Source organism: Carassius gibelio, chromosome A20, assembly GCF_023724105.1.
Source record: "Carassius gibelio isolate Cgi1373 ecotype wild population from Czech Republic chromosome A20, carGib1.2-hapl.c, whole genome shotgun sequence".
NCBI classification, from domain to species: domain Eukaryota; kingdom Metazoa; phylum Chordata; class Actinopteri; order Cypriniformes; family Cyprinidae; genus Carassius; species Carassius gibelio.
Window position 1 is genome coordinate 18588079 of NC_068390.1, and position 15009 is coordinate 18603087.

Sequence of the window (15009 nt, forward strand, 5' to 3'; positions counted from 1 at the left end):
TTGTTAACTTAGCTATCGGCGTGTAAGCACATCAAGTAAACAACATGCAATGTTGTCATCAAACTGCACTTTCCATATGTACAGCTCAAAAAAAAAGACTGTTAAGCATGGTTTGTTTTGGTTGTTTTTTTTCCTCAGCTTCCAAACGCTCTCAACGCAAAAGCCTACTGGCGCTCGTGATTCTTTAGCTCCGCCCACACGTCACGCCTCCAGTCGGTCGTGTTTTTCCGGGAAAAATCGGTACAGACTATCTTTCTCTTATGAATATAATAAAACCAAAGACTTTTTGGAGTTATGAAGGATGCAGTTCTACTCTATAGGTACTCAAGATTAACAGGATATTGAGTGAAAATGAGCATTTCACCCCCCTTTAATGACAAAACAGGCCTTTTGCCCTCATGAAGATATTAAACCGGTTAGATATCTTGTTAATTGTCTTGCAATTGTGTATATTTTCTAGCTATAATTAATAGTCATTGATAGTCTGGTATAAACTTTATTAAAAGAAATCATTATTTATGTATAAAAACATTACAACAATGGCATATCCATTTTTAGAGAGTACAGGGTACTGTAGTAGCCTACATACTACACGAATGACCCAGCAAGTTACTAAGTCTACTTATAGTAAAAAAAATATAATTTTGGCCATGTAAAATACGAAGACATATTTTGTATTTTATGCTTTTGAAATGTGCTTTTTCAGAACTCTTTTTAAATCAAAATTGCTGACTTTTTGTCATGGAAAAATTGAGGTAGTCACTGAAAACGCTTGACACAAGCAATGAGAACTATAGTTACACTTATTTCTACTCTTAAGTAAATTATAAATACATTGAAGGGATAACTCGTGAATTTAACTCATGAATAATGAATTAGAGACCCCGCATGACAATCATCAAGCATCTTGACAATGACCTTTTTAATATTCATGAGCTAAGGCGAGCTCCAGGTCTATTATCTGTCAGGATCCCATACGTCCTAATGCCAAAAGGGAATAACTGCCGAATCAGAGCAGACAGATCCTGAACCACCAACTCTTGCCGGATCATAGAAGCCCAAGCATAGGTCCATAACATGCAATGCAGTTGATAGCCGCCAGGGTGCGCAGGTTTCCAACTTATAACTAGTCACATGACACAAACTGAAGATGTCTGCGACAGAGGAGGACACGGAACTCAGAGATCTACTGATCCAAAACTTGGAAAACAGCGGTGTTTTGAATAAAATTAAGGTATTTTTCCTTCCTGTTTCGAAACACGTTTTAAGTCTTTATGTGGCTGGAATAATTCCTGTCTCATACGGGACATATTTGTTTAGTTTTTTTAAGCGCAGTGTTTGTTAGCATAGCATAGTGATGCTAAAGTTGTTATGGGCAACAAATGGACAACAGCCACTGGTGTGACAACATTGAGTGATGACACTGCTCTCTTATATAACCCTCAGCTACTAAAAATTAGGCCTATAGTGTCATTTTTTTATTTTGGCTGTATTAATATTAATAAAAATATGTTTTTATAATTATCCAACAAGGCTCCAAAGACTTGTTTCATTTTATTTTGGTAAAGTGTTAGGCTCACAGGTATTGAGGAAGTCATCTAAAATGATCAGACAACAAGTAATCTGGTTTAAACTGTAATATGATGCCTTTAATGAGCTGTATCTTTCATAACTGCAGTTAAAATGTATATGTACACAAAAGTGTTTCTTTACTAACTGCAGCTTCAGTCATACAACTGAGTTTTGAGCTGTTCTGATCCTTATCGAGTCTGTTTGATGCTGTACTGATATAAATATGTCTGAATAAAGGACATATGAAGTGATGATAGGTCTCTCGATTTTTGCAGGCAGAGCTACGTGCAGCTGTTTTTCTTGCCTTAGAAGAGCAGGACAAAGTTGAGGTAATCATAAATAGTTTGAAGGCTTTTGTTTTGTTTTTGTTTTTTCATCAAAAATGTTATCTTTTGCTGTTTTGTTAATTGTATGTTTTTGCATGAACATTATTTTACTTGAGCAAAATTCAGTGTTTCATATAGATGTCAACTCTTTTTGAATAGAATAAAACCCCTCTTGTTAATGAAAACCTGAAAAAATCCCTCAACACAAAGGATGGTAAGTATGAATTCTATAAAATAAAATAAAAAGTCTTTATTAGTTTTTTCTGTCTTGTTTTGATGTGATATGATTTGGGTTGTAACCGGTTGTAATACACAGCTGGACAGTACACTAGTAATAATACAGTTGACAACTTTGTAAATGGTTACAGAAAAAAAACCAAACAGATATCATACACTTACTGACAGAAAATCACACACTTAGACTTTCAGGATGTTCTGAACACAGTAAACTCATGCGGCCACATGCATCTCTTTTCTAGGAGACGCACAAGAAATGACAAGATGTGTTCTAAAATCAGCTCAAAATATCAAACATGTTAAATATTAATATATAAAAAATATAATAAGACTGGATGGAATCATAGACTAAAGCTAAAAAATCTTTTAGTTTATACTAAAGCTAAAAAATATTGTACTGTTAATACACTACATGATTTTCTGTGAAATGTATTTATTTTTAATCTGATGTTTTGCTTACATTTCTAAATGTGTGCTTTGGAAAATTATGTTTTTTTAGTATGTCTTTCTGTTCTTGTAGGTCGCTCGGTTGCGGGTCTTATCATTGACTTCCTGCAAGTCTTCAATTTAGACTTCACCCTAGCAGTGTTTCAACCTGAAATTAGTACGGTATGTCAGTGTTATATAATATACAACGCTGTAAGAGATACACAGTTTGAAGCTGTCATTCAGAAATTCATGTAATTTTTTTTTTTTTGATTGATTTGAATGTGCTATGCTATGTCCTCTGTGACCTCATATCTCTTTCATCTGAACTAACGTACCCTACTATGTGTTATTCAGCTCAATGGGATTGACAGTCGTGAAACTCTGTCTAAAGAGCTTGGCATATCGGAATCGGAGGTGAATAAAAACACCCCTCTTCTTCTAGAGTTGGTGAAGAGGGGCCGTCATAAGGACAAGACCTCCATTTTCACAGAGGTGATTTGTGATGCTCTGCATTTCAGCCAATCAGATGAATTCATGTCTTTCAGATAGCATGACTTTCTCTCTCTCTCTCTCTCTCTCTCTCTCTCTCTCTCTCTCTCTCCTGTCTTTCATTTGTCAGGGAGATCAACGGTTGACTGAGAGAGCTATTCCCAAGGTACTTTACCATCGCTGTGTCCATGTAATCGGACTAGATTTTTTCTGTAACCTGTTTTTGCACCCACACGTACAGTAAGTACAGGTGGGGTTGATGCACTCTCAGGAAGAGATCCAGTCACAGACTAGTAATAGTTCTAACCCGCTTATTTCACTTGTGGTTAGAGAGCACATCTCGGGTTTGATTCGTATCACCAGTTTACCCACACATCACAAACCCCAGGCAAATTATTCAGGTCACACAAGGGAAGGATGATGTAAATGAACATCTTGAAAGTGCTGCTGCAAAAAAGGATTTCCTGTTAAGATACTTGTGCAAAACAAGCTTGTCCTAGTTCTAGAGCTTTGTCCTGTTTTGTGGGCACCTTACGTGCATTTGTTTAATCTAGCCCATAGCACTGCATGACTACTGTCATGTCAGACAAAACTTCAAATGCTGTAGTTGCAGAATTGTTCATTGTGACATCCTGTCTTGTTTGTAAGTGCGCAATGTGACTGTCCCAAGCATGTGATGAATATAACACATTTGTATAAAAAAAAATACAATTGTATATTAATTTTATCTATCAAATATAATCAAAGAATTTAAACTAATATAGGAGTTATATATTGATTTTCTTCTTAGTGTAACCTGCAATTATTGTAGTAATGTTTGTGAATGGTTTTTAGGAATTGTTGCCCCGTCAAATTGCTGAGGCCCGCAAGAAATTTGACAGTCATGACAAGGTAACTTTTTATTATTCTTTTTATTATTAATAAATAATTCATTCAATTTACCGTATAATATATAATTGTTTATTTTGAAATGACTGTTCATTACTTTTTAGTTATTCTTTTTTAGTATTAATTGTAATACTACTTTGGTCATTATAATTATTATACACTAATAATTAGGTAATTAATAGTTAAATTATTATATAAATATGAAAACCTTTGAGTAATGTAGAAAGCTTTTGATTTGATTTTACAGAACAGAAGTGGCGAGATCAACAGAGATGCAGTTATTGGCATTTTTGCTCATCTTTTCCCGCAGTTCAGCAGGTTTGTTTCAGCATTATGGACTCTGAATGACACGAACTCTAGGAAATGTCTGAATTTACTGGTACTGAAACCCTCATTTTTGTAATGACTGAAAGTGTTTACATCTTCCCACATTGTTGGTTTGCTCTTCTATAATCATGTCTGGTTGAGGTTCTTGGCATTGTGGGCATGGCCTTTCTAATGACTTGGGAAAAGGGTATATTTCAGAATAAATGTTTCTTAAGAAAAGATCATTATTATCAGATAATCATATCAGATATCATTAACAGATCAATTGATTGCACTTAATGCACAGTAGTTTTAGCCATTTTGGTTGTAGTTACTATGAATGACCACATAATTTTATAATATGACTAATGTTATTTATTAGCTGACTAATGGTTTTATTTTTTGTATCTGCAAATAAAAGAAATATGCTGGACAGTTACGTCACTGAGGAATTTAGAGCCAAAGGCAAGGAAACAAGCAATAGTAAGTATTTTCGATCTTGTTTTAGTGTTTTCATTATTTTGAGGAATGCAGATTTCATGTGTATGGAATACTTGTCACTCACTGACAAATAAACTGCAATAGTTGCTAATGGACTTTTGTCTTCCACTTCTTTCTTCCTTAACTTTACCTAGCTGTAGACTTTCAGGACTTCCTGGGAATGTACAAATGCTTTTTCATACAGTGTCGAAGTGTGGTGAGCAACCTTAAACACATTCTGATTTCTTTTAGCACTCCTTTTATTGTGATTTCTGTAATGAGGCCTGTAATATCGTTTATAGGTTACCAGTGAGAGTAGCGATGTACTTTACTCCTCAAGTAAAACTACTGATGATAGAATCTTTCTGTCTTCTGCCAGCAAGGTAAAGTGACTTCCTGTCTTTGTTTGTTTGTTTCTCTATCTCTGCTTATCTTTTTCTCACACACTTTCCTCTCGCCTTCGGTCAAGTTTATAATCTGTGATATTCTTTGTGTATCAATTGAGTTACTTTTTGTCATGTGAAATATTCTGTCTTTCACCTACCTGTATATGTAAAAAAAAAATAACAAACCACGAAGCCACAGCTGGCTTTTGTTAGCGTGTTCATGTGGAAAATCTGCAATGTTATTGAAAAAATGTTTATTGCATGTACTGTTTCCTTCCGTTCTACTTTCATTTAATCCAGCTCCTTAAGTTGAACCCCAGAACATCGCTGGTTTTATGAATCGGAGATGCGTGGTGTAGTATTATGTAGCTGTGTTTGATTTTTATCAGCATATCTTTTATCATGGGTTATATCTTAGATGGCGGGTGATGCACAGTAGTAAGTTCATGCAGTCATTGAAGTTTGACTCACAAAGGAGAAAGGGATTTTCCCAGTGTAGGCAAGAATGTAGTGTCACACATCATATATTATGCACATACCTCTGCCCTTAAAAATTGTGTCAAAAACTATATATATATAATATATAGTTTCTTCTAAATTAATTATTTGACATTTATTCCACATACCATACCATTTGGGAATTTCAAACATATACTTTTTTTAAATTTTTCAGAATTTTAATGCAACCGAATGATTATTTTAGATGAAGATTCTTATGTACATTAAGAACTTGATTGTTTTATTATGGCCCTAAATGAACAAATCAATCAAATAATTCTTAAATCAATTCCATCTTCCTTTGCCTCTACAAATTCCATTAAATTACATTTTATTAATTATTGATGTTCTCTACACTATACCATTGGGAAATTCAAACATACAATCAAGTTATAGATATTTAGATTTTTGAAAGTTACTCCATGTGTCAGATTAAATTTTGCATGCATTTTTGTAGCATGCAGTAGCTGTTCTTTTTGTGTTTGTATTCCTACAGCAGTTCCTCCTTTTTGTTTTGCATGTGTTTTTATTTTGTTTACTTTTGTTCCATATCATGTACGATTCAGTGAGGGTAGCATGACATTGTTGTAAAAGGGAAGCTGATGGCTGTATTCTGGTGCTCAGATACCCAGGTATAAAGGATTTGTTAAGCACAATTCAGCGCAGGAAGAAAAGGCTGACCCAAAGGTAAAGCACACGTGCGTCGGCTCTGATACAGGAGCTTTTGATCAGCTCAACCATGTGGCTTCCTTTAGGTCTCACAAATGATTCATAAATGGGTGGGGTCTACACACATTTGGCTGTTGTTAGGTAGTCATCAAAAAATGATGATATGTGCTCCTTCCTGTTACTGTTATCACATGTGCAAGTGGAAGTTCATGTCCCAAGACAAAATTACTGCTTTGTATTCAGGATCCAAATAGCTTATGTATAACGGTGCTAAACATAGCCCATGGTTGAATTGGAGCCATTTTAGCACTTGATATAGTAAACTGGCTGTTGCAGAGCAGATTTAAGCTAATACACAATACAAATTAGATCAGTCTTTGCAAAAGATTTAGAGTAAAGAGACTGACAAAGCTTTCACTAATCACCCAAATACTATTGAGATAATAAATGAATTAACACTCACTAACACCTATTAATTAACCAAATTCAGCATGTGTTGTCTAACCTCTTGCCTTTGGATATGTACACTAATTGTGAAACATTTCATCTCAAGTAGAACCTTTCTTTTGAAAATTGACCTATAGAAAATAATTGATCGATTTGTGAGTGGGTTGAATGACACAGCATTTGTCAGTGGGCCAGTTTCATAATGGGCTTTTTAACAACCTACTTTTCTTGTAAGTTATGTGAGATGTTCTTTACTTTTGAATACCATCTGCTCTCTTAGGAATTCCCTGAATTTTACTTGAGAATGTCATGTTTTAAAGCACTTGGTCAAAGGGAACACATTTTTCTTTGATTTTTTTTTATTTTTTATCTTCTTGCTCATTATGGAACCTCACTTTTGTACACATAACACTACAATGGGCAGCTGTTGGTTCCAAACTGAATCGTACAGGAAGTAACTTTACATGAGGCGATAATGCTTATTGTCCATGTTGATTGCAAATCTGGCGCTTGTGGCCTTGTGATGTTATTAGCGCATGTGGATAATATTGCGACTTTCCCGTAGGCAGGAGACAGAAGACCTGGTGAAACACTGGGGTCTCAGAAGAACAGAGGGTCTGTTCAAGTGTCTGAAGGGTCAGAGGAAGGGTTAGGTGAAGGAAAACACCTTCCCACCCCGCTGAGGAGAGCACTGGAGTTTGGAATGGAGGATGAGGATGAAGGAGACTCGTTCTTTGATGATCCTCTTCCTAAACCTCAAAAGACCTATGGCTGGTAAGGATACCTTTACTAGGACAAATTACACTGGTTCGGGCTTAATTTATATAATCTTACGCGGGCTCGGGTCGAGCTCCGGTTTGCGCTCCGGTTTGCGCTCCGGTTTGAGAGGTAAACGAACGGTCATGTGAAGTGTTTTGATTAGCGCGAGAAAGATGTGAAAATGGATGCAGAGTAGGTGTAACGGAGGCTTACCTCTTGTGATTACGTATGAGGAGCCATGTAGGATGTAAATCAAACTTCGCTTCTCAATACATACATAAAACATGTGCATATACACATATAAATTACTCTCATTTGCATGCATACTACTGGATGTTCAAAAATACATGTATAAAATACACGTGAACACTAATATGAAATCATACATACTGTACACCTACAGACACTTGCAGATACATATAAACTTGATCCACGCATACACATCCATAAAACACTCGCACATACAAAAAAAAAAAAAACATTTACTAACGTATACAGTTCAGATGAGAAAAACATGCATTATTTGTGTACACACACACACACACACATATATAAGTGATTTCATATGTGGATGTGCGTGAATTTACAGTGTAAACGGAAAGCAATTCAGTGTAAAAGGAAGTCGTTTAAGTGTGAACGGAAGTAACCGCATTTTCAATCAAGGACAGAGATCTGTCTCATTCCTAATCGTTTTCTCAATCATTAAAAAAAAAAAAAAGTTTTAAAAAAGCGAAAGCTGAATGTTTTTTAATATGCACATGAACTGGAATATAAAGATTCTTAATCTCTCTGTTTTTTCATTTTACATTTTTTTGCCCCAAAATTATACATTTAGTAGATAAAATGTACTATATAGTTGTAAAATATCTTTATACATTTTGTTTTTGTCTTTAATCATATACTGCATTGTGGTGCACTTTGAGATGAATTATCCACGGACCATGCTATCACCAGAATATCATGATCTTTTTTACTAAACCCTTTATCCACGAAACATGATTTATAAGGTTGTGCTTGATTTGATTACCTTTGATCATCTTGATTTCAAAAGTGTGGATTTCAGGAACAGAATGTACTGGAACTGGTTAATAATACAATATTTGTATCAAATAGTATACAAGTGTTTTTTTTTTTTTTTTTTGCATATGATGTTTAACTATTACACTGATAAAGATCCACCATCCACCATCACCTGCATCAGATAAAAAACCCAAAAGTTAATTCTGAGAATATTTACCCATGTATGTGTGCAATAGTGGCTCATATATAACTTGAAATTGTGAAATTCTCACCTTTTTCTAGATCAAACGGCCAGCTTGCTGCTGCTGGCGAGTGTGATATTATGGTCCATTAACTCGCCAGTGTTCTGAAAGTTCAGTGTCTGAGATATTTGGTGTCATTGAGTATAAAGAACTATATATAAACACTCGTATGCAGTAACAACTATTTAAGTTTTTTTCTCCTTAAAAAAAGGTATCTCATGGAAGTGCACGAGAGACTACAGTTCATGTGGAGAAGTTGTTTGTTTGTAATTAATGTATATGTTACAAATCAGCAGAGTTTGATACTTGCACTTCTGCCTGTTAAATATGAGCCGCTATTGCACACAAACATGGGTAAACATTCTCAGAATTAACTTTTGGGTTTTTTATCTGATGCAGGTGATGGTGGATCTTTATCAGTGTAATAGTTAAACATCATATGCAAATTTTAACACAAAAAGGTAATCAAATCAAGCACAGCCTTATAAATCATGTTTCATGGATAAAGAGTTTAGTAAAAAAGATCATGATATTCTGGTGATAGCATGGTCCATGGATAATTCATCTCAACGTGCACCACAATGCAATATGATTAAAGACAAAATCAAAGTGTATAAAGACGTTTTACAACCTTTTTATAACTATGTAGTACATTTTATCTACTAAATGTATCATTTTGAGGCAAAAAAAATGTAAATAAAAAAAATAGAGAGATTAAGAATCTTTATATTCCAGTTCATGTGTGTATTAAAAAACATTCAGCTTTCGCTTTATTAAAACTTTTTTATTTTTTTATGATTGAGCAAACTATTAGGAATGAGACCGATCTCTGTCCATGATTGCAAATGAGGTTACTTCCATTCACGCTTAAACGACTTCCTTTTTTACACTGAAATGCCTTCAGTTTACACTGAAAATTCACGCACATCCACATATGAATACATATGTGTGTGTGTGTGTGTGTGTGTGTGTACACAAATAATGCATATGTTTTTCCTCATCTGAACTGTATACATTAGTAAATGTTATGTATGTTTATGTATGCACGCATCGAGTTTATAATGTATGTGCAAGTGTTTAATAGGTGTATATGCACGGATCAAGCTCATATGTAGCCTATATGCAAGTGTCTGTAGGTTTATGCACGTGTCAAGTTTATATGTATACGCAAGATATACGCAAAGTGTGTATGCATACATTGCTAACATTATATGTATTGGTATCGATTTCATATTAGTGTTCACGTGTATTTTATACATGTATTTTTGAACATCCAGTAGTATGCATCTATATGTGAGTAATTTATAAGTGAATATGCACGTGTTTTATGTATGTATTGATAAGCGAAGTTTGATTTAAATCCTACACAGCGCCTCATAATTAAGTTTTGGTTGCACCAGCAACTAAAGCAAAGTCTGAGGTTTGAAAAAGTTTTGACCGTGTTTATAAATAGAATAATGAGTGAATAATGACACACCATCAGGCTCATGTTGGCATTATTCTTTTATTAAATGTCAGCTGCTAGTGGCGAAGCAAATCCGCCGGAGCCTTTATCTAAATTTCGTTATTGCCAAATACCAATCTTAACTTAAATTTTATCTTAATTTAATTTGTTTAAAAAAAAAATCATTTTTATTGGTGCGTTGGTCTATTTCTAGGCTAAATGAGCCTGTGCTGAGATGTTACAGAGGACTTATTTTATTTCTTTATTCCAACTTCCAAGTGGCCTATAGTCTACGTTAGTTATGAATAAATTATGCTAAAACACGTATAAATGACTCATTCTTGACAAAAGGAAAAAGAGCTGTGTGTGTGCGCACATTTGAATAATGTCGGGCTGTAAACGGGTTCGGGCTTTAAAAAAAGCTGTCAATCAAAATGTACTTGTCAGGCTCGGGCCCAAACCTGTCATGCTCGGGTCCTGTCGGGCCTAACTTTTAAGGCCCGATTACAGCTCTAGGACAAATCATCAGTTATGGCTTCTCTTGTGGACCGGTCACACTGACAAAATAACAGGAAGTCTTTTTTTTTTGACACAAGTGACAAACTGTTGATATATAGGCATGCCACTTAAAAATAAAATTAATGAATTAATTAAAAAAAAAAGTAATAGTCTAATTGAAAAGTAGTGTAAATATACAAATCACTACTTAAAATTACTACAAAACACACTACAAAACAATTTAATTTATTCATTATTTATTCATTTATTTTTAATGGCAGAACGAAAATCAATTAGCAAAAGGATAATGAAAAGCAATTTGTAAATGCTACATATAAAAAATGAAAACAGAAATGTCAGTGTAAAATGTCATTTATCAAAGTCCTAGTTTGGCACTCATAGTGGGAGCAGAGTTCCATTCAGAGCTTTGAACAATGACTTTTTCGGTGCCCACATGTTCTACTGAGACTAAAAGAGCAAATAAAAACGAAATGATCTAAACCGCTGGCACCTTTGACTGTAATTTCAGAAGCATAGATCGGGGTTCTTCATGTGTTTGAAGCTCATAACTGTAGTTCAGTTTTTACTGTTTAAATATGACCGGCACCAATCCTTAATTCACAATTCTGCTCTTAGTTAAAATACAGAGAAGTTCTGACCTGTATCTTCTCCTTTTTACTGTTGTCTCTTAATGCTGCACGTGAAAACAGTGGTTTATCTTTGGCAGATAAGCCATATTCAGGGCAGAAACAGTAAGTACTACCTGTTTTCTTTGTGAATGATTTGGACTATGACAGATAACAGGTAGATATTGGAGCTTTGTTGTTTGTTGCACCATGCCCCTCTTTTGCTTTTTGTACCTGCCACTCTCTTTCCCTCTTTCTGTAACTGTGTCTGTGCTCTGTATGTGTTTCCCTCCCCTGTGAGAAGTCCGCACTGGCAGAGGGAAGGAAGCCTGTCAGGGCGATCCTTATCCCAAATGAGGAGGGGCACTAGCCTCAATGAGTGAGTGCGCATGGAGTGATCACACTGCCATTCAAGCCCACTGCATCCATCCTAACCCATGGGTGTAAAATCAGGCTGTTTACTCCAGTTGGGGCTGCTCATGTTCATACAGCAGCAGAATACTGTGGTCAGTCCAGTATTACAGAGTTGAATACTGTTGTTTTCACACGCACACACTTTGGCTATAAACAAGATAATTAATTGGCTCCCTTAAATTATCACAACAACATTTCAATAAAACTGATTAAACAATGTCTTGTTATATGTGATCCTTTTTTTTATTTTATAAACTTAGCAATTTTTCATATTTTCTTTTGTCGCTTTCATTACAAGTGTGAGCTTGGCTTCGTTCATACAGACAATATTTGATCCACTCATTTGAAAAATGAAAAATGAAAAATTTCAAATGAACCAGGGGTATCACTATATATAAATGCCATCCAGTGCTTATATTTATACAGTATGTATATATGGAATTTTAATTATGAAATAAGGATTTTTTTATTATCCTTATTTTTATTTAATTTTTTTTTTAGCTATCAATGGTAGAATTGCTAGATACTGTAATAAAAAAAAAAATCATTATCATAAACATATAATTGCCATCAAATGGCTGCTTATATCGCTTATGCTTGTCTTTTAATTGCCCAGCCAAGATCTAGTGATATCCCTGTATGAACGCAACAATTTTATTCACAACTTTTAATAAATATAGTTATCAAATATTGTCTGTGTGAACGTGGCCATTATTATACCATAACGTCTAAACCTTAACACCATTCCCTGATATTGTCAAAAGGAAAATCCGAAAGTACAGGAGTACTGCAACTGTGTGTGTGTGTTTGTTTTTTAGTTTTTTTCTTTTTTTACCTTTGCCCTTCTCCTTTCTTTCCTTCTCTGCATTTGCTCTGCATGTTTTCCATGTTTGTTTTTTTTTCTCTCTCTCAATGCCTTCTTTTTGGTGTTATGTGTATATGTATGCGTGGATGAACATACTCTTGTTCTGTCTGGCCTCAGCCTGTCTGCTATTGGCAGCGATAAAGAGGGAGATGGAGAGGACATGCTCTCTGACTCTGAACCTAGGTGAGCTGGGCCATTTCATGTCTGTCTCCTGCCAGAACTTCTCTCTTCTTTCACTTCTCATTATATGGCTGTCAGCTCACTTCACAAAGAGTCTCATATGGTCTGTTTTCCAGGAGAGAAGGCTTGGGCAGCAGTTTAGGAAAATCATTCACGGCAGACACGCAGCTACAGAGTGCAGGAGGATCTCCTGAAAGCAGCCAGAAAGATCATTCATCTTACAAAAACGGTAGCAACCCCATTTGTGAAGTCAATTTTACATGAACTGCAAATGACAGGTTAATTGAAGCGACATATGTATATCACAAAAGATCCACTGAGCATACAAAACTCTGTCTTCAGAGAATTAAAAAGGCTGAATGAGATGTATTTTTACAATGCATTTATTTTACAAAGCATCTAACATGAACAACATAATAAAACTATATTCAGATGTGAACTTTAAAGGGAATAAAAGCATTTGCACATGAATTAGGCCATTCTGAACCGTTCCCATTACACAGAATGAGAGCTGCTTCTGATGCTGTTATATGTGGTGTTTTTTTTTTTTTTTTTGAGTTGACATATTTTAGTATGCCATTTATGCGCAATCTTACCAATAATTTAACCCATCAAAGGTTTCTAAAAAAAAATCTGAAAACATTATGAATCATCAGAGGGAGGTTGTGACTTTCTGGATCGAAATTGAATCAACTTATGAGGTGCCTAAAGATTTTCCTGACTGATTTTGACACTAATTTAATATCTTTTCTCCGTAATTACTGTCGTAGGTACGTCTAGTTCTAATGATAAGGGTGTAAAAGAGTTTCCCGCTCCAAATGAGAAAACTGCATCCCCTTTGCTGGGTAGGAACCAATATGTTCAATAAGAGGTTCAATATGTTTTTTTAACCATCAAATCAAAAAATTGTACTCACTATCACATTATGCTTTGCAGATGAAGATCATGACTATGATGATGACTTCAACAGGTAAAGAACATGCCCATAAGTTGTAATTTTTCTCATTCTGAATCCTGATGAAGTTTTGTCATCTATAATTTCTCTTCAGTCATCGTTCTGAAAACTCTAAGAGTGAAGTGAGCATCAATGAAGAGATTGAGGTGTCAATAGAAGGACCTGACATAAGCGATAAGGTATTGTTTTCTCCATCCTAAAAAAACATGCCAATATTAGTGCTGCTATTAAACAAGAGTTTAAATGACTGTGGGTCTTGATCATTTTCAGATGAACTGTTCCATTATTATGCTTGTAAAGGAATGATTGACATTTATAATCCAGTATGAATGCAACATTGATGCGGTTATTCTTAATGTCAGTTCATTATGGCCCCATTTTTCACAATTCGTGATGAGGGACAAATGTCAACCGAGTGGCCTCACGGATAAGAATGCATTGTGTAAAAGGGAAGAAGTGAGAGTGACATGTTTTGTTAATTGCAAATATGGGTATTTAAAGGGGCCCGATTAGGCAATGAGAGGAAGTGACATAAGAACTCAACAGCCTGGTTTCACAGACAGGGTTTAGGTTAAACCAGGATTAGGCCATATTTCAGTTAGGACATTTAAGTCATTTTTGTAAACATGCCTTAGAAAAAAAACGAGACAAAACAAGGGCGCTGACATATATATTCTAAGATCAATCGATGCATGTATCTTTCCACTGAAACCACACAAACTTACATTTTAGTCTGGGACTAGGCTTAAGCCTTGTCTGTGAAGCCGGGGAATAGTATAACAAAAATAATATCCTTTGCTTTAACCTTGACTGTGATTTTAGATCTTATTGACTCTAATTCTCATCATTTTATTTGCTTTATCTCGCTCTTGTTTTTTTGTTTTTTTTCTAGCTGGATGAAACCACTCAGGATGTGAGCGTCTCGCAGATAAGTTTGGGTGCCGACTACATGGAAGACGTTGCTTGACATCTGTCAGTTTCTTATTTTATACTTTATGTATTTATGGATTTAGTTCACAATAAATAATTCATTACAGTCTGACTGTTCCTGTTTTTTATTACCATTTAAAAAGAAATGAAAGGATTGTCAATTGTGACTTCTCTTTAAAATAATACTCAAATCATTGAGTTATGTAACGGTTTTAATGTCAGTGACCGTGTTACAGAAATCACAGTGAAATTCATCTTCAATCATCAATAAAGTGCTAAAAGTGAATGTTTGTTGGGTATTTCTGTTTGAGGCATAGCACCAACCTTTTAGATGAAAACATTATCCGTT

General features: G+C 35.0%; 1 protein-coding gene across 7 annotated transcripts; it reads left to right on the forward strand.

The window, feature by feature from the left end:
* Window positions 1-1046: 1046 nt before the first annotated feature.
* Window positions 1047-14769, forward strand: LOC127938676 (centrosomal protein 43). Of its 7 annotated transcripts, XM_052535471.1 has the most exons (21): window positions 1047-1234; window positions 1848-1901; window positions 2058-2112; window positions 2656-2744; window positions 2919-3056; window positions 3184-3219; window positions 3888-3944; window positions 4189-4259; window positions 4669-4730; window positions 4883-4944; window positions 5030-5110; window positions 6236-6298; window positions 7293-7501; window positions 11401-11442; window positions 11621-11695; window positions 12713-12778; window positions 12892-13004; window positions 13546-13620; window positions 13712-13745; window positions 13825-13909; window positions 14623-14769. In XM_052535471.1, exons 1-21 carry the CDS (start codon window positions 1151-1153, stop codon window positions 14695-14697), a joined length of 1626 nt encoding a protein of 541 aa, XP_052391431.1. In that variant the 5' UTR covers window positions 1047-1150; the 3' UTR covers window positions 14698-14769. The 7 variants fall into 7 exon arrangements, with proteins under 7 accessions (XP_052391431.1, XP_052391432.1, XP_052391434.1 ...); XM_052535472.1 differs by lacking the exon at window positions 11401-11442; XM_052535474.1 differs by lacking the exon at window positions 11621-11695 and having other exon boundaries at window positions 1048-1234.
* The last annotated feature ends 240 nt before the right edge of the window (window positions 14770-15009 follow it).